Source organism: Eumetopias jubatus, unplaced genomic scaffold (assembly GCF_037043125.1).
Source record: "Eumetopias jubatus isolate StellerSeaLion01/CBP00866 unplaced genomic scaffold, mEumJub1_p1.0 scaffold_5, whole genome shotgun sequence".
NCBI lineage: Eukaryota > Metazoa > Chordata > Mammalia > Carnivora > Otariidae > Eumetopias > Eumetopias jubatus.
The window spans coordinates 112,782,473-112,801,389 of record NW_028274811.1 but is presented as its reverse complement, the minus strand read 5'-3'; the positions used below and the strand labels follow the sequence as shown (position 1 = coordinate 112,801,389).

At 52.3% G+C, this 18,917-nt stretch overlaps 1 protein-coding gene across 4 annotated transcripts in view; it reads left to right on the top strand.

The window, feature by feature from the left end:
- The window catches only part of ARHGEF37 (Rho guanine nucleotide exchange factor 37), a 46,134-nt gene extending 31,311 nt beyond the window's left edge, over window positions 1–14,823 (top strand). For all 4 annotated transcript variants that reach the window (XM_028106681.2, XM_028106679.2, XM_028106680.2 and 1 more), the window contains exons 8-13: window positions 752–862; window positions 1,664–1,993; window positions 4,483–4,611; window positions 7,391–7,586; window positions 9,181–9,338; window positions 11,926–14,823. In XM_028106681.2, the coding sequence (XP_027962482.2) occupies window positions 752–862; window positions 1,664–1,993; window positions 4,483–4,611; window positions 7,391–7,586; window positions 9,181–9,338; window positions 11,926–12,135 (1,134 nt within the window). In that variant the 3' untranslated portion in view covers window positions 12,136–14,823. The remainder of the gene's footprint in view (window positions 1–751; window positions 863–1,663; window positions 1,994–4,482; window positions 4,612–7,390; window positions 7,587–9,180; window positions 9,339–11,925) is intronic.
- Window positions 14,824–18,917: the final 4,094 nt, after the last annotated feature.

Below are 18,917 nucleotides of genomic sequence, written 5' to 3'. Positions count from 1 at the left end.
CAGTGCAGCGAGATGGAAGGGGCAGCTCCCTGAGCCCGCGCGAGAGAGGATGGAGAAGCCATGAGAGAGAAAGCAGAGGCACGTGGAAGCCCCATCTGGCTTCGTGGGGTAGGACAGATATTTGGAAGCATTAGGTTATGTTCCCCCAGATGCAGGCTTTCATGACAACACAGTTGTTGACATGGAATCCCACAGCAAGCACGTGACTCCCTCTTTTAATCCTCTGAGTGCAGGAGAAGCTGCTTTTGCTGGTATGTCTTTAACACAGGCAGAGCAAGTCTTGGGCTGGGCACCTTCTGCAGGCAGGGATGTCCGGACAGAACTTAATGACATTGTTTGTTTTTATCACAGTTATTCTTGCATGGCTATGTGTGGCAGTTATTGCTGGTTTTCCCATTATGGTAGTGTCATAAGGTGATTTTTAAAAATACATTGATATAAATAGGAATGGTTTGTTGATTTCAAGTATTAATAGAATATGTGGAATATAGACATGGCAGTAAAATCACAGAGGTGCTATGCAAACACGAAGTTTGAGCAGCACTGGAATAGGGAGAAAAATGTTGGTTTAGTCTAAGGAAGAACTTTTTAATCACCCAAGTTGTGCAAGGATGGAATAGGCTGTGTGCTTCCCTGTCATGGTGGGTGTGCAGAGAACCCGGACAGCCTCTTCGGGGGGGCGGGGGAGGGACGGGCGTGAGAGGGCTATGATGGGTCCTGATTGGCTGTCTCTCCTTTGCTCTGGGTCCAGGCTTTCCTCCGCTTCAGGCCCCAGGAGTACGATCTGGACATCCCTGGGGGGCCTGTGGTACAGCACTGCAGCCTGATGAGAGACCTCCAGCTCCAGGCCTTCCCACACTTTGTGAGTGGAGCTTTTCCTTTCTCCTTTCTTTGTGAGGCAGGTGGCAGAGCCTGGGAAGAATAATATTTAGGAGAAAAAAAGAGTAATATTTAGGGGCCTCCTGGCTGGCTCAGTCAGTAGAGCATGCAATTCTTGATCTCAGTGTGAGTTCGAGCCCCACTATGGGTGTAGAGATTACTTAAAAATAAAATCTTAAAAAAAAAAAGGAATAATATTTAGAAGCCAGGCCCTTTATATGATTGTCATATCCATAACTGCCCAGAGTAGCCAGCAGAGCAGAGATTATTATTAATGCATTTTACTGATTAAAAATAGCCCCAGCTGATGTTTGCTGTGCCTCACTATCTGCCAGGCAGATAAGCTGCTCAGCCCTTTACATTCTTCATCTCCATTAATCCTCACAACCAGCTTATGGGGTAGATGCTGTTAAGAGTCCCATTCTGCAGGTGAGAGGTGGAGGCTCAGAGAGGGTGACTTCCCAGGTAATTCAGATGGTCGGTGGCAAGATGGGATCTGAGCCCCAAAGACTGTGTTTGTGGTCACTCCTCTCTACAAAATCTTTTAAGAGCTGTGCACAGATGTTAGGAAGTGCCAGGCCCTCTGCTAAGCTCATACATACACTGTCCCCATTGTTCAGATGGGCACATTGAGGCCCAGAAAGTTTAGATAACATGCAAGAAGTCACAGCGAGTCGGTGGGGGTGGGACTACAGCCCGGTCCTAGCTCCCTCCAAAACCCCTTCTCCTGGTGCCTGGCCTCTGCCGCTTCCTTCCCCAACCCCAAGCTCCCCTCTCCCCGCAGAAGCAGAGGCTGAAAGGCCTGGTGTGGCAGCCGTTGTGCAGCCTGGCTAAAGCCCTGGCTGGCCCTCAGAACCTGATCAAGAAGCGTCTGGACAAACTACTGGACTTCGAGAGGGTGGAAGAGAAGCTGTTGGAGGTGGGCAGCGTGACGTACGAGGAGCAGGAGGCCCGACACACGTACCAGGCCCTCAACTCCCTGCTAGTGGCCGAGCTCCCACAGCTGAACCAGCTGGCCACGCGCTGGCTGGGCCAGATCCTGCGCACATTCATGGGCCTCCAGAGGGAGCTTGCTCAACAAGTTCTGCAGAGGGCAGAGGGCAGCTTGGCCCAGGTAAGGCCTCTGGGACCCAGGGTGCCTCTGCGGAACAGCCAGGCGGGGCCACAGGGCGCCTGCAGCTAGCTGTTCGCGGGGGGTTGGGATGGAGGGACATTAGGCCATCAGGTGTGCAGCAGGCGGCCCCGGGCACCTTCTGGACCTCTCTTGTGCTTGTCCCTCCAGTAATGGGACCCGATCATGCAAACAAGGATAGAACTGGGACTCCAGGCAATTCCTGGGCTCTGGGACTCAGAAGCCGAAGAGGCTTTGCTGGGAAAATAGCAGACCTTGGGGCCCCTCCTTGGAATGTATGAGAAGTCGGTGACAGAGGCCAGGCCCCTTCTGCGCGGTCGGGAGTCAGTGTCTCCAGTTGGCGTTCCCGCTGCTGTTACTACTTCTAGCCGCTCCGTCCTCATGAGCGCGTACGGTGTACTTCCTTGTGTTATCCCAGTTTTCCTCGCACTGACCCTACAGAGTAGTTATCATCGGCAAGCTCACTGCAAAAGGAAGCCGAACCCAGAGGGGTTAGACAGCGTGCCCAAGGCCACACAGCCGACAGCAGGATTTGAACCCTGGCAGTTCAAGTCCCGCAGCCTGGGCTCTGAAGAGTGCTTGGCAGCCTATTAGAAGAGCTATCTGCTGAAAGCAGAAATAGATTGCAAAGAAGTTTGGACAAACTTCCAAGTGCAAACTTTGAATTCAGAGCTTTGAAGACGGGGGTTGACACAGGGAAAAAGACCGGGGTTGATACGGGGAAGAAGACCAAGCTGCTTTCAGATCTGTCTCTGATGTCAGCGTCAGAGCTGAGGGGCTTGTGCGCCTGGCCCCCAGGGCAGGCCAGCACTCCTCATACCACACGCTGTCTCCTGGGCTTCATGGTCCCCAGCGCAGCCACGCCTGTGCAGTGTGTTGCATGAAACTTCCTCTGAAATGCACATGCCCCACTGCCCTGGTGGCTCCTGGTCCCGGTCCGCCCTGTGCTCCCACTTGCAGCACACTGCTTCTGAGTGGGACCACGTCCTTTTGCACAGACCGCTTCTTTGGCCTGAAATACCCCCCAGCCCAGTGCCCTCCCCATGCCTTTCACAGTGCCTGGTGCATGGTAGGAACTCCCCAAATATGTGACAGATGAATGAATCTCTCCGTGAAGCTCTCAGAAGCCCCCTCCTTGCAGCTGGGAGAGCCCGTCTCCCCATCGTGTGTACTCCAACAGCCTTTAGGAGGTGCTGTGCTAAGCACTTCGCAGAGCCTGCCTTCAGCTGGGGTGCTGGATGAAGCTGTTTCTCCTTATTCAGGAGGGCTGGAACTATAGGCTTTTATTCTTTTTGGCCTTCAAAGCATTTAGTACAGAGTTCTGTCTCAGACACGCTTTTTGAATTTAATTAAGCCTGAACCATCTGCAAAAAGAAGCATTTCTCTTTCCTGAAGGCAGAGGGTCAATCTGATTAGATGATCTTGTCATTCTCTTCCCGCCCTCTAGTTCTGTCTCCAGGGCTGCCAGGCCCCTTGTGTTCAGACTGGGATGCGCGGGCTGCGGAGTGTTGCAGGATGCCAGTAGCAGGAAGATCAACTTTATAAAAGCAGAAAGAGGGCCTTTCCTGGTTGGGCCTGTCATTTAGAATGCTAGAGCCTGCCGGTGATTGGTGCCAGCTTCCTTGTCTGTGTCCCATGGCCCATCCCCCTGGACCAGTCCTATGGACCCCGGGAAAGGCCTGCATGGTAGAACCTCAATCTGTCTGCATCCTGGGGGCAGGGGGAAAGGCTCTAAGTCAGACCCAAGAGCAGCGAGCTTGGTGACAAGCAGAGAGGACATGTCTCTCTTAGCTATGGGTCTTACTCATTCCTAGGTTGTGTGGGAAGAATGCAGGAGATGGCTAACAGGGCCAGGGTCTCAGGATGGAGCATTACTCAGAACTTCTTGGATTCCAAACCAGCTGAGGCATAAAGAAGGACGTCTTGACTTGCATAACTGGGAGGCCCAGGAGGGGATCGAGCCCCGGGCAGGGTGCATTCAGTACAAACAATGTTGTCAGGGCTCCGGCTTTCGCTCCACCTCCTAGCTCTGTTTCCCTGTCTGGGCTGGCTTCATTGTCAGGCCAACCTTTTTCTGCACAGTGGGAGAGACTGATTTTATGCCTCAGCATCTAAAGGAAAAGTTTTCCTCTCATTCTCAGCCTTCATATACTAACTCTGACGGGAGGCTTGTGCTTGGCCTTGCTTAGGTTCATTGTCTAGTCTGTGGGCTGCTCGCAGTGGATGGGAGAAGGGAGGCCGTGCCTGCCAGCCCTGGGGCTGGTGCCCCACGGCGGGCAATACTCCTCGACCCCCACGGAGGGATGCTTTTTTGAAGGACACCAAGTGGGGCAGTCAGCAGACAAAAACTACAGCTGACAAAGACGTAAAGACCCATCTTCACACATCTGGGGCTAGGATGTAGGCTGCTAGAGTCTTTCTGTCCCCTTTCTCCTGGAGATGGCTCTGACGACAGTGTCTGTCCCACCCAGCTGCCCCACTACCACCTCTCGGAGCCAGCCTTCAGGAAGCTGGTGGAGGACGCACTGGGCCAGACTGGTCACCAGCTTCGCTCCTTTCAAGAGAACTTTGAGAAAGTGCTGCCACCTCCCACCATGCAAGTAAGTCTCCTTACCCCGCAGACTGAAATATACTCCCTGGGGGAGGCCAAAGAACGCAGACTGTCCAGTCCTTCACCTGCCAGTAGGGTCAGGCCCAATCCTGTTTCCGTTTCCTTTTCCTTTTCCTCCCCCAGGGTTCCCTGTACCCTTTCCCTCTCTTCTTTCTGTCTGTAAGCTGGAGGGGGTGTTGGGATTCACACCACCTACACACATGCTCTTCATGGCCAATAAGCATAAGAGCAGAACAGTAGAATATTAAGTGAAATTAGACATAATCACAGACAAGTGGCATTAGCATCCCCAAACCTGGAACTTCACATTCTTTTAATCAAAGCCCCTGTTTCCTCACCATCTGACTGAACTGGCTTCAGATACCAGCATTCAGGATGAATAAAAAGTTGGAATAACAAATCATTTAAATTTTCTTTTTGCTATGGAATTTTTAATTGCAAAAGACAGTATTTCAGCTGCGTTATGGTTTACAGACTTTGACTGGCCAAATGCTTTTTTGGGGTAAAGTATTTTTCCCTAAAATAGAAGGAAAGGGTACCTTTCAGTGCACTTGAAGGATGTCCCCAGGGAGTATATTTCAGAAGTGGAACTGAAGTAGCTGAAGGGAGGAGGGGGCTCCACATGGGGACAGACCTGGATGAGAGGATCCTGAAACTGTGTGTTCAGTCACATGTGAAATGTGAAGTGAAGGACCGGGAGACAGCCAGGATTCCCCAGAAGGGAGAAGGGGGCTCCAGAAACCCAGAGAGACAAGGAAAGGAGCCCAGCGGAGCTGGCCCATAGAGGTGGCCTGCACACCTGACTGGAATGCAGAGAAGGCCAAAGGCCATCAGGGATGCAGGAGGAGAGTGGACTCTTCCTTGGGCCACAGCCACCGCCTTTCCTCCCCCACACCGAGGCTGTCCCAGCCAGAAGTCCCATGGGGGGGGCATGGGCCCTGCAGCGTGGGGCGAGGATGGGGCAGAAAGTAAAGAGCACTCATTCACTCTTTCTCTCAAATAAATAAAATCTTAAAAAAAAATTTAAAAAAAAAAGTAAAGAGCAGAGCAGCTGCTGGGATGAGTCCTGGGAAGCTCCTCTCTCTTGCTACTTGAGACACAATAACATTTGTCTTATTGGAAAAGCATTCCATGCTGATTGTAGAAAAAAGAGAAGACACAGAGAAACAAAAAAGAGAAACAAATGGGAACAGCATAATCCCAATGTGTGTTGCAAATTGGTAGGAAGAGAAGAGATGCCCCCTCCTTTCCACCTTTGTTTCCGCCCCACCCCCCCACACCCCTCTTATAAATTCCTGACTTCTTTGGCTAAGGGTTCAGAACCCACAGAAGTGAGGTGGTCACCTAGACAGAAGCAGTCCTCGTGATATTTTCCCATGTCTCCCCTTGGTCCCTCCAGGGAATACTGCTGTTCTCTGCGGGGGCCTCTCAGACTTGAGAAAGAAGGCAAATGTTTCTACACTGCTGGCTTTCATACTCAGGGTAACACCTCTATTCTGAAAAAAAGCTACGCTGTCTCCACTTCCACCTAAGGGCCCGTTTAGAAACATCAGGTTCTCCTAGTTCTTGATCCTGACTAGTGAACCCCACTAGAGTAGGCAGAGTCTGTGCCGAGACGTCCCTGAAGGGTACTTCTGTCTGCTTTTCCTACACCAAGCACCACCTCCCCACAGAAATAACCACATAGAATATGATCTCTATACACACATACACACGCACACACACACACACACACACATATAGTCAGAGTATATAGTGAATCTATATGCAACATTTTTAGTTTCTTTGTTTTACAAAAAGGGACAGTCTCCGCTGAGTCTCTTCTTGGTGATACTTTTGCTGGAAGCAATGAACAAGAAAACAAAGGCAATGCCAGATTTTTGGATGCATGGACAGCGCCACTGAGGCATTCGTCCCAGCTAGATGGCAGTTTCCATCAGGGCAAAGCTGTCTTCTGTGTTTCTTTTTTTTTTTTAAAGATTTTATTATTCATTTGACAGAGAGAGACACAGCGAGAGAGGGAACACAAGCAGGGGGAGTGGGAGAGGGAGAAGCAGGCTTCCCACCGAGCAGGGAGCCCAATGTGGGGCTCGATCCCGGGACCCTGGGATCATGACCTGAGCCGAAGGCAGACGCTTAACGACTGAGCCACCCAGGCGCCCCTTCTGTGTTTCTTTTACCCCATTCACAAGGCTTACTGTGCCTTGTAAACAGTAGGTGCTCAATAAATACTTGTGGAATAAAAGCTAGCACTCCCTTCACATGTGAGGGAGGGTCTGCACGCGTTACCCTCTGCCGGCCGTCAAAGCAGCCACACGCCTGCTGCCCGCGTGACGCTCATGGTCCTGCTCATTCAGGCCAAAAGACCTGTGCCAGGCTTTTTCCTGTGGGATAATTTAGCTTGATGCTGTGGCCAGAATTTAGGGCCCCATCCTAGAGTTCTGTAACTGAGAACTTTCGGAACCTGAATTAGGATTTTAGAAAATCCAGGAAGTTTAGACCTAGGAGGGATGTTAGAGGTCAAATGAGAGGGTGTTTTGTGTGGGTTTTTTTGTTTGTTTGTTTGTTTTTTGAGATCCCTTTGGATCCTAAGAGTGTGTTCTTCCTCTAACCCAGCCATCTGTTAGCGAGGAGACTGTTGCCCACTGGCAGCAGAGGTAGGATCGGCATGGGACTCCTGGTTGTCAGCACGTGGGCATACGCTGGCGCCAGCTCTGACACGCCAGCTCAGGCACCTGTGTCTCTCTTTGTCCCTCCCCTCCTCCCAGCCACTCCTTCCAGGGGCTGAACGCCAGGTGCAGGCTCTCCTGAGCAGGTATGGCCCCAAAAAGCTGTACCAGGTGACAAGCGGCGTCAGTGGGGCTGGGACTCTGGACCTGACACTGCCACGGGGCCAAATCGTGGCTCTCCTTCAAAACAAGGACACCAGAGGCAACAGCAGTCGCTGGCTGGTGGACACCGGGGGTACGTGGGGCTTCATGGGCTCTTCCCCTCCCTCTGGGAAACCCCCCAACAGGAACCAGTGGGGAGATCCAGGTGTGGGCAGGGGTCTGGCTGTGCAAATCCAGGATGGGAACTGACATAGGTGAAAGTGCAGGGCTTGGGGCACAGCCAGCTTAGTGTGGCCTGTGACATGCCACTAAGAGGAAGTGAGTCTTACATTGCTACATCTGTTATTCAGCACCTACTGTGTGCCTTGGGGACCTCACAGACCGTTGGGGTAGACAGAAATGTACAGAGAGATCTCCAGCATCACCCCAAAAGATGTAGATATGCGGAGAGGGCGCGCTTGGATCCCAGCTGCAGGGAAACATCTGGCGTCCAGAACGAGGACGTGTGGTCCTGTCTCCCGTGCACTGGTCCCACCCTTGGATGTGCCACTCAGGTCTGGGTGCCCCAGTGTAACTGGGCAGGAGGCAGGTGGCACCTTGAACCCAAGAGGAGATGGCCCAGCCATGTCTTCCATAAAGGGGCCTGTGACCCACAAGATGAGGGTCACACAGGATTATTGGGAGGGGACCCACAGACAGTTTTCCCCCTTCAGTTTATCATAATTGTTACTGAAATATTTTTCTGCATATGAGAGAAACTGTAGCTAGTACATAAACCTGTGATTTTATTCATATTATTAATAGAACAAGTCTAAGTTTTAAAAAGTGAGTCTATCAAAAAATTAAGTGGGTGACTCTTGATCTTGCTTCAGGTCTTGATCTCAGGGTCATGAGTTCAAGCCCATGTTGGGCTCCATGCTAGGCATGGAGCCTATTTTTAAAAGAAATTAAGAAAACAGTACAAATCCAGCAGAAACCGTGAAAGGGCAGTCTCGTGACTCAAGTTGACAAACAGCTGAACGGGGATTCAGGCTGGCCACTGTAGTCAACAAGACTGGGTTTGGGTTCCAAATCAGCCACTTTACTAACTGTGTGATCTCAGAGAAGTTACAGAGCCTCTCTGAGCTGCAGTGGCTCAGCCATCAAGTGGAAACAACAGTACTGACCTGGAGGGTTGATGTGAAGACTGGATAATCGAATGCCAGTTTGGCACCTAGCAAACTCTCAGGAGGTGTTGGCCATGTGCAGTGATAGCGACCAGGACAGCACTGGAGTAGCTGTTCATGAGCAGAAACGGAGGGTACTCAGTGAAGAGAGAGGCAGTTGCTGCCTCCTGGAAAAGGCCATCCTGGGTGAGGAAACAGCCCTGCTCTAGGCCTCTGCTCAAGGGGAAAGGGATCAGTGGGCCCAGCACCAGGAAGGCTGTGTTTATACCAGCCCAAGGAAGAACTTCTTATGTCTGTCAAAGCTGTTCAAAACAGAGTGGGCTGCCTCAGTAGGGAATAAGCACCCTGTCATTGGGGGTGTGCAAGTAGAAGCTGGAAAGAGTGAGTGTGGGTTGGTTAGGGGTGGGTGTGGGAGGTGCCTGGATGACTTTTTCTGGTCCCTTTTAGTGCTGGGAAGCTGTGCTGGAGGCATTCACATCCCTGAATGGGGCTGATTCCTCTGTCACTAAAAGGGATGGGAAGGGTGGTCTGCAGCCAGATAACGTTCTGCATGTCCTGTAGGACATCGAGGGTATGTGCCAGCTGGGAAACTGGAGCTATACCGCGTCATCCCCAGGCAGGAGGAGGTCAAAGAGCAGGAGTGGCCTCACAAGGACTCCCGTCACCTAATGCCAGAGCCCACTCCAGCGCCCGTTCCCTCTGTCCCAGTGGTGACCCAGGTGAGTGTGGGAGAGGGGTGGGGTTTGCCTCCCCATGGCCACCTGGAGTGGGGCTTTGATTTCCCTCCTGTTGGAAGAGGCTACCATCCTGTGAGGCCAGGGCCTTGGTCAGTGGCCACACCAGTGTCCTGGTCAGGAGTGAACCTGGAAAAAGGAGCCTCCCATCCCTGCCACATCAACAAACCCTTGCTCCCTATCAGCAGGGCAAGTAGGATTCATTCATTCATTCATTCATTCATTCATTCATTCATTCAGTATTTGCCAGGCAATGTGCCGATGAGAGATGGAATAATGAGCAAAAGTAAATCTTGGTCCTTGCCTTCCTCAGATTTATAATCTGGGGGTGGGGAAAACAGCAATTAATAAAATAATCATGTGAATCATTGTAAAGTTAGAGCAGTGATAAATGCCAGAGCCTTAGGTGGGAGAGGTTCAGGAAAAGCTTTTCTAAGAATGATGCTTTTTCTCAGATTTGAAGGGTGAGCAGGGATTAATTGGATAAAGGGACTGTGCCAGGCTGTGGGTATGAAGAGCTCCCCAGAAAGCATGCCTAGTGAACGCAAAGGGGCCGGTGTGTGTGTGTGTGTGTGTGTGGGTGTGTGTGTGTGGGTGTGTGTGTGTGTGTGTGTGTGTACACAAAGGAGGGGTGCGTGAGGAACTGAATGAAGGGGGTGTGGCCGGGGAAGAGAGGGTAGGGGTGAGGTACTGCTAGAGAGGTAGGCAGGGCCTTGTGGCCTTGGCAAGGGTGTCAGCCTTCGCTTCAGAGCAGTGGGGAACCTACATGCATGTTCACAATAGCATTATTCATAATTGCCAGAAAGTGGAAACAACTGAAATGTCCATCAGCAGATGGATGGATAAGCAAAATGTGGCATATCCATACAATAGCATATTACTCGGCCATAAAAAAGAAGGAAGGGCCAGTACGTGCTGTCACATGCAACTGCGTACAAAAGGCCACGTGTTGTATGACTCTGTTTATATGAAATGCCCAGACCAGGCAAATGCATAGAGATGGGAAGTAGAGTAGTGGTTGGCTGCGCCGGGGCAGGGGCAGGGGGGAGGTTGGGGGTTGGGAAAGGACTGCTATCTTGTATGGGGTTTCTTTTTGAGGGGATGAAAATGTTCTGGAATTAGTAATGATGGTTGTACAGCCTTTGAACCTATTAAAAACTACTGAATTGTACACTTTGAAAAAATGACTGTTACGGTATTTGAATTCTATCTCAAAACAAACAAAAAGTGATGGGAAGCCATGAAAGGGTTTGGCTTTGCTGGGATGGAGTCCTCGAGGGAGGAGAAGCTCCGTGGGGTCACTGTGAGGGCTGGATGAGATAGGAAGGCCAGGCCGGGGCAAAGTGAGCCTCAGTAAACGGCAGCCATGCTCCCAGCTAGAAAAGGGCTTCACCAGTGACAGGTGAGCAGCAGAAAGGGCAGGAGCAGCGACAGGGAGCAGCAGCGGGAACCCAGAGGCTGGTAGTGAATAGCCCAGGGAGCCCTCAGGCCAGGGAGGAGCCTCAGGTGGGCAGTGTGGGGCTGCAGAGAAGCCTGTGGAATCTGAGGTGTGCGGCTTGTGGCACATCCCTGGGAAGGCTCTGAGGGCCAGTGCCTGGAGCATTAGCTACGAGTGGTGCATCGGGGCTGCCTCCTACTGGGCATTCCTGCCTTTCAGCAAAGGACCCATAAGGAGCTCCCCAGAGGGCCTGGCCACCCCGCTCGGCCCCAGCTCCACCCAGTGTGGGCAGCGTCTCTAGGAACCCTGCTGTGGGTGAGCCCAGCTGTCCATCTTCTCAGACACATCAGCTGCTTCCTCTGTTCACGGGTCCACACTTGTGGGGTCATCCCAGTCCTCCCCAGCTTCTGACAACAGGAATGGTAAACAGAATCAGAGCAGCCTGCATTTACTGAGCCCTGAGCATGTACCAGGCACAGGCGTACATCATTTGTTGAATTCCCACAATTACCTGGAGGGGAGGATATTATTACTTCTGTTTTGCAGATGATGAAACTGAGGCCAGGGAAATGAAATATTAGCCTAATAAATGCCTTCCCCTCTAGTTTTTTGTCCAGTTCAATGCCTTTCCCTAAAAATTAACCAAGTCCCCCAACCGCTAGTCTCTACTCCAAGTTGGGAAGCAGGCCTGGGCGGGTGACACCATCTGATCTGGGCAAGGTGTTGGGGGAGAGGGTGCCATGTCCTCTGCTCAGTGGGGTGGCAGCAGTGGACCGAGGGCACCCATTCTGACAGGCCTGGCTTCGTTGCCATGTGATTTTGAATAAGCTCTTTGACTTCTCTGAGTCTCTTTTTCCTTATCTGAAAAACGGGGCAAATAGAATTATAGAACGGTGAAAGTCAAGGCCAGGTAGCGCTTGGAACAGAGCCTGGCACACAGTAGGTGTTGCTGGCGGAAGACGAAGCAGCAGCCTTCATCTTTAGCATGAGGATGTCCTTGGGAGGCGGTGACTGCCCAGCCTTGGGGACTGAGTCGGGTCGGGGCGGGGGGTGAGCAGGATGAACAGTGTCTCTGCGCTGGGTTTGTCTGTCTCCCCGCTCTGGCTGTTTCTATGTCGCTCCCATGTATTTCAGGTGGTGGCAGTGTACCCCTTTGTGGCCAGAAGCAGCCATGAAGTGAGTCTGCAGGCGGGCCAGCTGGTGACTGTCCTGGAGGCCCAGGACAAGAAGGGGAACCCGGAATGGAGCCTCGTGGAAGTGAACGAGCAGCGGGGCTATGTGCCTTCCAGCTTCCTGGCCAGGGCCGCGAGCCCAGCTCCATGGGGCTGGAGTGTGCCCTCCTAGGGTGCCCGCCACGGAGCCCATGCTGCCAAGGGATGGGGAGGCTTAGATGCTAGGACCCTGCAGGGGCGGAAGGGAAGATCAGGCCGAGGTAGGGTGAAGGGCAACCAGAGAGGTGGGTGGGCCTTGCAGGAGTGCCTGGCATGGGTGAGCAAGAAAGGCTCCAGCCAGAACCGCTCGTCAGGTCTGCAGAAAAGGTGGTTCCCATCTGAAGTCACAACAGCCTGGATGGCAGGTCAAGGCGATGAGAACTTGCTGTGGCTTATGGCCTAGCTTACCTGTGCTCTCATCTAGCCCTGCCCACCAGAGTGGGTCACCCAGGTGAATGTTACCTGTGTGCGATGGGGTTGCGGGGAGGGGGGCACTGGACAAGTCCAGAGCTGCCTGGCCTGTTGGTGCACTCCCTCCGTGTGGCATCAGGAGACACCGCAGCCGACCCACACTGGTAGCTGAGTTATCTTGGGCAGTGAACCCCCTCGGAACCCTCTCTAGCTGAGGAGAACGGGCTTGTGAGGGCAACGGAAAGGTTCCCAGGAGATTCTTGGCTGAGTCTCAGAGCGGGTGTGGCCAGGTCACAGTTCTGGAATGTGTTTAGGCAAATCCAGAGACTGTTCCAGGGAACGGGAGATTTTGAGGGTGTGTTACGTGGGGCGTATGAGGCTGTTGTGTTCTCTGGACTAGGGAACAAAGGACATGCAAATTGCTTAGGCAACTCTGTGCAGCAGGTGATCAACAGCCTGGTGGGTGGGGGAGCTTGGGTGTTGGTTTGCTTTCCTCTTTATGGACGTCGGGAGCCAGGGGGATCCCCGGGTGGTTTCAGGGCCTGGAGGTGGCAGGTGAATGTGATGTCAGTTGGCTGTAGGGCCTTAGACAAAGGACACAACCTCAGTTTTCCCATCCACAAAGACCTAACTCAGAGGTTTGTGGTGAGAATGGCCTGAGGGAAGCTCCTTGTAAATTGTGAAGTGTGATATAAATGTAAATTGCCACTGGTAGCAGGATGCACCCGGAAGTGGTCTCAGGATGGCTCCAGCCTCCACCGGCCCAGCTGCAGACAAGCATGCGTGCTGCTGCTGGCCCTGCCCAGGCCATGGCAGACACTGGGAATCAGTGTGGTGACCTTTCCCCTCAGCCCAGGGGCACCTCAGGACCCTTCTCCATGCTGCGTTCTAGGTAGCCAGTCTCTTGAACTTGGTGAGATCAAACCCATTGTCATCCCTTTCTAGGACCTGGAAATGGAAAAACAGTTCCTGTTGAAGGCAGACTGACCCAATGGGGCCATTTTGGGTGCAGCCACTGTTGAATCATCCTCTCCAGGTTGTCAGTTTAGCTAAGATACATCTCAAGATTCACAGAAGTGGGAAATGGTGGTCCAGTCTGATCTGTAATACAAATTGTATATTTGGGGACCGACCCAAGTTGGAGAGTGTGGGGGAAAATCCAATGGTAGTTTAGACTTATTTCCAAGAACATCTCCATGGTATTATAACTGTAGTGCCTAACGCTGTTAGCTCTGGCTTTTGGAGGGCTTTGAAGAAATATATACATGCCTGTGTGAGATCTTCACCCGACTCCTCGGCTTGTGCAAGTGGGAAGATGCATCATGCAGGAGATACTCAGTCCCCACCGGCCCTGTCCCAGCACCAAATCCACTCTATGAGATGCTCTTGACTCATTTTCCTTTCTTTTTCCTACTCAGATTTCTAATACAAATAGGAGGCATAGGGGAGCAGATAATAATATAGAAAATCCATTTGTGGGTTCCTCAGTGCTTACTGAGAATTTCCTGTGGACTAGAACCCCCGCTCAGGCTTCTCAGCCTGGCTGCTTGCCAGTTCCCCGCCCCCCGCCCCCACAAAGATTGTAATAGAGTTGGTCTGGGGTGTGGCCAGGCCCTCAGGAGCTCAAAAAGCTCCCCAGGTGCTTCTGGTGTGTCACCAGGACTGGGGACCTCGACCCTAGACACGCAGTAGTGTACGAGACAGGCCTGCGGTCAGAAGTGGCCACCAGCTGTAAGCTAGGTAGGATGTGCCCCTTCTGAGTTCTGTCCTGGCTCAGATGTTTTGAACAGGCAGTTTTAAAGGTGCTTTGAAAGAGGACAGCCTGTTCTGTCGGTCCCAGAATGTATATTTATTAAGTGCCATTAAGAGGGACCTGAACAAAACTGGATGTTCTTAAAGGCAGAAGGGAGAAACCTGGAATATACTTGGAACCACATCTATCTCACGAGGGGAAAATGAAAATGTCTTCAGTAGCACACGGGTTGTGGTTTCTTGTAGACCAGGGAAGGAAGTCCAGAGTCACCGACGGCTAAGAAAATGCATGTTGAGAGTGAATGGCCTGGATTTTCTCCAGGGTTCTCTATGTAATGTGCCTACCCCCACCCCCCACCCCCACCCCGATGCCTGGAGCCGTTGCACTGTCTTAAGTATTGCACTTCGGGGCTGCCACATACTGAACTTGCTAAGGTATTTGCCTGGGAACCAAACAAGGCTGATCACCAGGGTGGCCCTTGCTCCCTGCCACAGGGTGCGACCTCTTTAACCTTTTGGGCCCAAGCCCAGGTTTGAACATGAGGACAAGGTTACAATATGGAGGAAAGATGAATGAAAGTCTGCTTACTGTGAAGAGCTCTAGCTTGGTGAATCAGTGACGTGAACCATGGAGAATAAAGGACTTCAAAGATGAAAATGTCTCTGGAGTTTGCGGAACTCTAACCATTGGATAGTCAGATGCCCCAGTGTGACAGGGGCTCACTGGACACCTACTGTTCATAAAAATGGGACCTCATTTGTTCATGCGTTCATTTTTTTCTTTTTTAAAAGATTTTACTTATTTGAGAGAGAGCTCGCGTGCACACAAGCGGAGGGGTGGGTGGGGAGAGGCAGAGGGAGAAGCAGACTCCCCACTGAGCAGGGAGCACAACTCAGGGCTCAATCCCAGGACCCAGAGATAATGACCCGAGCCAAAGGCAGATGCTTAACCGAGTGAGCCACCCAGGCGCCCCTCATGTGTTCATTTGATGAGGGTCTACCACACACCTCTGACGCCTCTAGGAGTTGGCCTCAGCTGCTGGGATACAGTGAGAAGTCAGAGAAGTCAGATGGGGGCCTTGTCCTCCCAAAGCTCACAGTCTGGGGAGGGAGACGGACAAGTCAGTAATCTGTTACATGCAGTGTTGGTGTTAGAATAGGGCAATGACAGGTACCACTGGAGCCCAGTGGAGGAGTCAGCCCCTAACTGACACTGGGCAGCTAAGGAAGGCTTCCTGAAAGAAGTAATATGCGAGCTGAGGCTTAACGGGTAACTTGAGTAGGGTGAAGGTGGGAGGGAGGGCACATGCAAAGGTCCAGAGGTAGGCATAAGCATGTTTCATCAGGGAACCAAAATGCTGTAGAGCTAAAACACAAGGTGTGTGGAGGAGTGCTAGATGTGGTAAGAGATGGCTTAGAGAGCTCTGCATGGGAAGGAGCTCTGAGTTGTATTCTGAGGGCAGTGGAAAGCCACCAAAAGGACTGAAGTGAGAGGAGTGACATGCCCAGGGTCGTATTTTAGGATGCAAGCTCCAGTTCATTCTGGAATTTCCCCAAGCTTCTGTCACATGGCTCAGGGAATAGATTTTCAACGCACATTGCTTATATGAACATCCCAGAGGGGATGGGAAGCCCTGCCTCGAAGAAATCTCCCCGCCAGCTGGAGAGGCAAGACACACGGGCATCAGGCAGTTACCTGGTACCACAGGGCAGGATGCTGTCAGCCCCAGAGTGGTACTATGGACCAGGCTTTTAGGTGGTCAGGTAAGGGGGAGTTTTGGGGGCTGAGGTGATCAGGGAGGCTTCCTGGCGGAGGCAGGGCAGGTGCTGGGCTCTTTGGGATAATTGGGATTGGGAAAAGCAAAAGGGAAAGAGAGGCCTTCTCGGGCCTAGGGAGGTAGCATGGTGGTGGCCCCATCCTTGGCCTTAGAAATCCTGAGCTCAAGGCCTACTTAACCAGAGACAGGTAGCAAATGCACGTATTATGGTTTCTGCATGTGAAGAAGTATGATGAGCGTCCCCAGCCTGCCTTGTCCTCTAAAAGTCCTCCTTGTAGAGTCCTGGCTTGTCCCAGCGAGCCACTGGCTCCCTCACTGGGACCTCCCTTCCAGCGTGGAAGTCATTGTAGGGCCTGTTGTGGCAGGACAGAGCCTCAAGTACCCGGTGCCGGGGTTATGGAAAGAGCAGGATTCCATTCCCATTCCTGGCAATATCAGGAAGAACAGGTAACCTGAACAATCCATTCAATTAACCTTGCTCATCTGTTTTGTCATCGGTAATTTCTGAACTTACCTTTTCTGTTTTCTCATCTGTAAGATGGGTACAATTCCTGTTCTCACATGGTGGGTGAGAGGATTAAATGGAACAGTCAGTGTGGGTGGTCATGGATGACACGGCAGGTCAGGAGCCTCACTGCCACGCCATGACGGAAAGTGTGAGCTCTGGCCACCAGGTGGCAGCGGGGCACTACCAGTCTGCTGAGGGTCTGCCTGAAGTGCCCGTGGGGCTGGGCAGGGGACGCAGCTGAGCTGAAGGACCAGGTGAAAGACATTAGGGAGTGGTGGGGACTGCGTTGGCCCAGAGCACTCGCCCACGGTCCGAAGGAGCTAGTAGCTTCCTGGCTCCAACCATTCCACATCAGAATGAGGGCCCAGTGGTGCCAGACATTCTGATTTTTCAAGAGAAGCCAGAAACCAGGGTTTTGTCTGTATTTATTTATTTATTTAAAGATTTTATTTACTTGTTAGAGAGGGAAAGAGAAAGTACAAGCACGGGAGGCGTACAGGGAGAGGGAGAAGTAGACTCCCCACTGAGCAGGGAACCCGACGTGGGGCTCGATCCCAGGACCCATGATCCCAGGCAGATGCTCAACTGACTGAGCCACCCAGGTGCCCCTGTTTTTATTTTTTGATGTGAAATCTGTGTAGGGATTGTGTGGGCCATGACAGGCTTCCCTTTGTATCTTCTGGCCGAGTGTGGGTGGACTGTTGTGGGTGGAGAATCTCCTCTGAAGAATTCGTTTCAAATCTTTCTATTTCCTGTGAAATGCCTTCATGTTTCTCCACTTTACTCAGACACGAATCCCCCTTCCTTGGGCCTCTGGGAGTGCTGCTTCCTTTTATGCTCATGTTCCTATTGCCATCTTCAAACTTTTATTAGATTGTGGGCCATATGTGGGCCATATTTTCTGACCCACCCATGAAGATCTCCATGGTACCTATCCCACAAAGTTCTTTTAAGGATAAATGAGAAATATATAAAATCATTTACCGCGGCACGGGGCACATTAGTGCTCAGTAAACACAGTTATCATTCTGATGGGGACCTTAGATGGCATGACATTTGGAGGAAGGTTCCTAGGGCCTTTTTCCCTGTATGTGGGAGGGTGACAAGACCTGGTACTCCCCTACGGAGAGGAAGACCCCTGAACCTGGCTCCTGAGGGCCTGGCTGCGGTTGGGCATAGCCCTTCCCTTGGAAGCTGCTGTCACACCCCAAAGGCACTGCTGGAACTTTCCATGCTCTGCCATCTGTGGCGCTGCCAGGCTGGGTCAGAGTGCACGTGTTTCCCATCCAGGGCAATGTTCACGGGCATGTGCAGCCCGGATTCTCCTGCCTCTCTCCCACAAACAGGGCTTTCTGCTGTCCACTGCACCCAGGCTAGTCAGACGGGCCCTCCCTTGTGGTCCGCAGTCCCCCTGGACACGCCTGGCTATGCAGCCAGGTCCTGTCAGGTAGCTTCTGATACTGGACACTCGTAACACTGTGTCTCCCCTGTGTCTCTCCAGCCTGAGGACTGGAGCATCTGTTTGCTGTTGCAAATCTCTGGGGTGCTTCTTGGGTCTGCTTGCACCTGTGTAGCCTCCTCCCTATATTAAATTTTTCTGTTCAAAATGCAGAGTGGTTCTCCTTCTGACCAGCTAGTGACTGATAGGTTGCTCAGTAGCTAGGGGTGCAGGCAGGGACAGGGCAGTGGAAATACTGGGCTCCCAGGTGCCCCTGCCCCTCAGGGAGGATGGGGCCCATCACCAGGCCTGCCGCACCTTCCCCGGCTCAGGAGGCTATCCGGCCCTCCTCCTTGGAGCTCTTGGAAGTGTCCTCAGCAGCAGACAGCAGCTGAGTGGGCGATGCACAGGGTCAGTAGCTGTAAGAATCTGCTGGGCCGCCCCTGGTCCTGGCCCGCTGAGGGTGTTCCTGCAGGGCCCTAGGCAGACAGAGACCCAAAGGCAGCTAGCTGTATGAGAGCAAAGCCAGGCTACGGGCAGGAGAGGGTCACCTCCCTCCAGCCACAGTGCCTGGAGTCTGGTCCTGGCTCAAGAGGGGCAGTGAGCTCCAAGTCAGGGAGATAGGAAGTGGAGGTGGGGCTCGTGGCCAGGGAAGAGGCTGCTTATCTTGATTCTGGGGTCTCAAGGCTTCTGAGTATATCAGCAGAGCCTCTGGCCTGGGGAAGGACCAGGGCATGAATAGTAATCTGCGCAGTGTCTATTCACGACTCACAGGGCTGCTAGAGGGTTCCATGAGGGAATCGATTTGACATGATTAATTCAGTGCCTGGCACATAGCAAGCTCTCAAGTGCTGCAGGCTAAAAACATACAAACAAACAAACAAACACAAACACAAATCTCACCAGCAGCCAGCACTGAAGAACTCATTCTGTAGGCATTTCGTAAGACATACTGGTGTCCTAGTTAGGATTGAGCCCCGAGCTCCTCTCCTGGGACAGAGCCAGGGCTGGAGCACAGATCCAGCTGC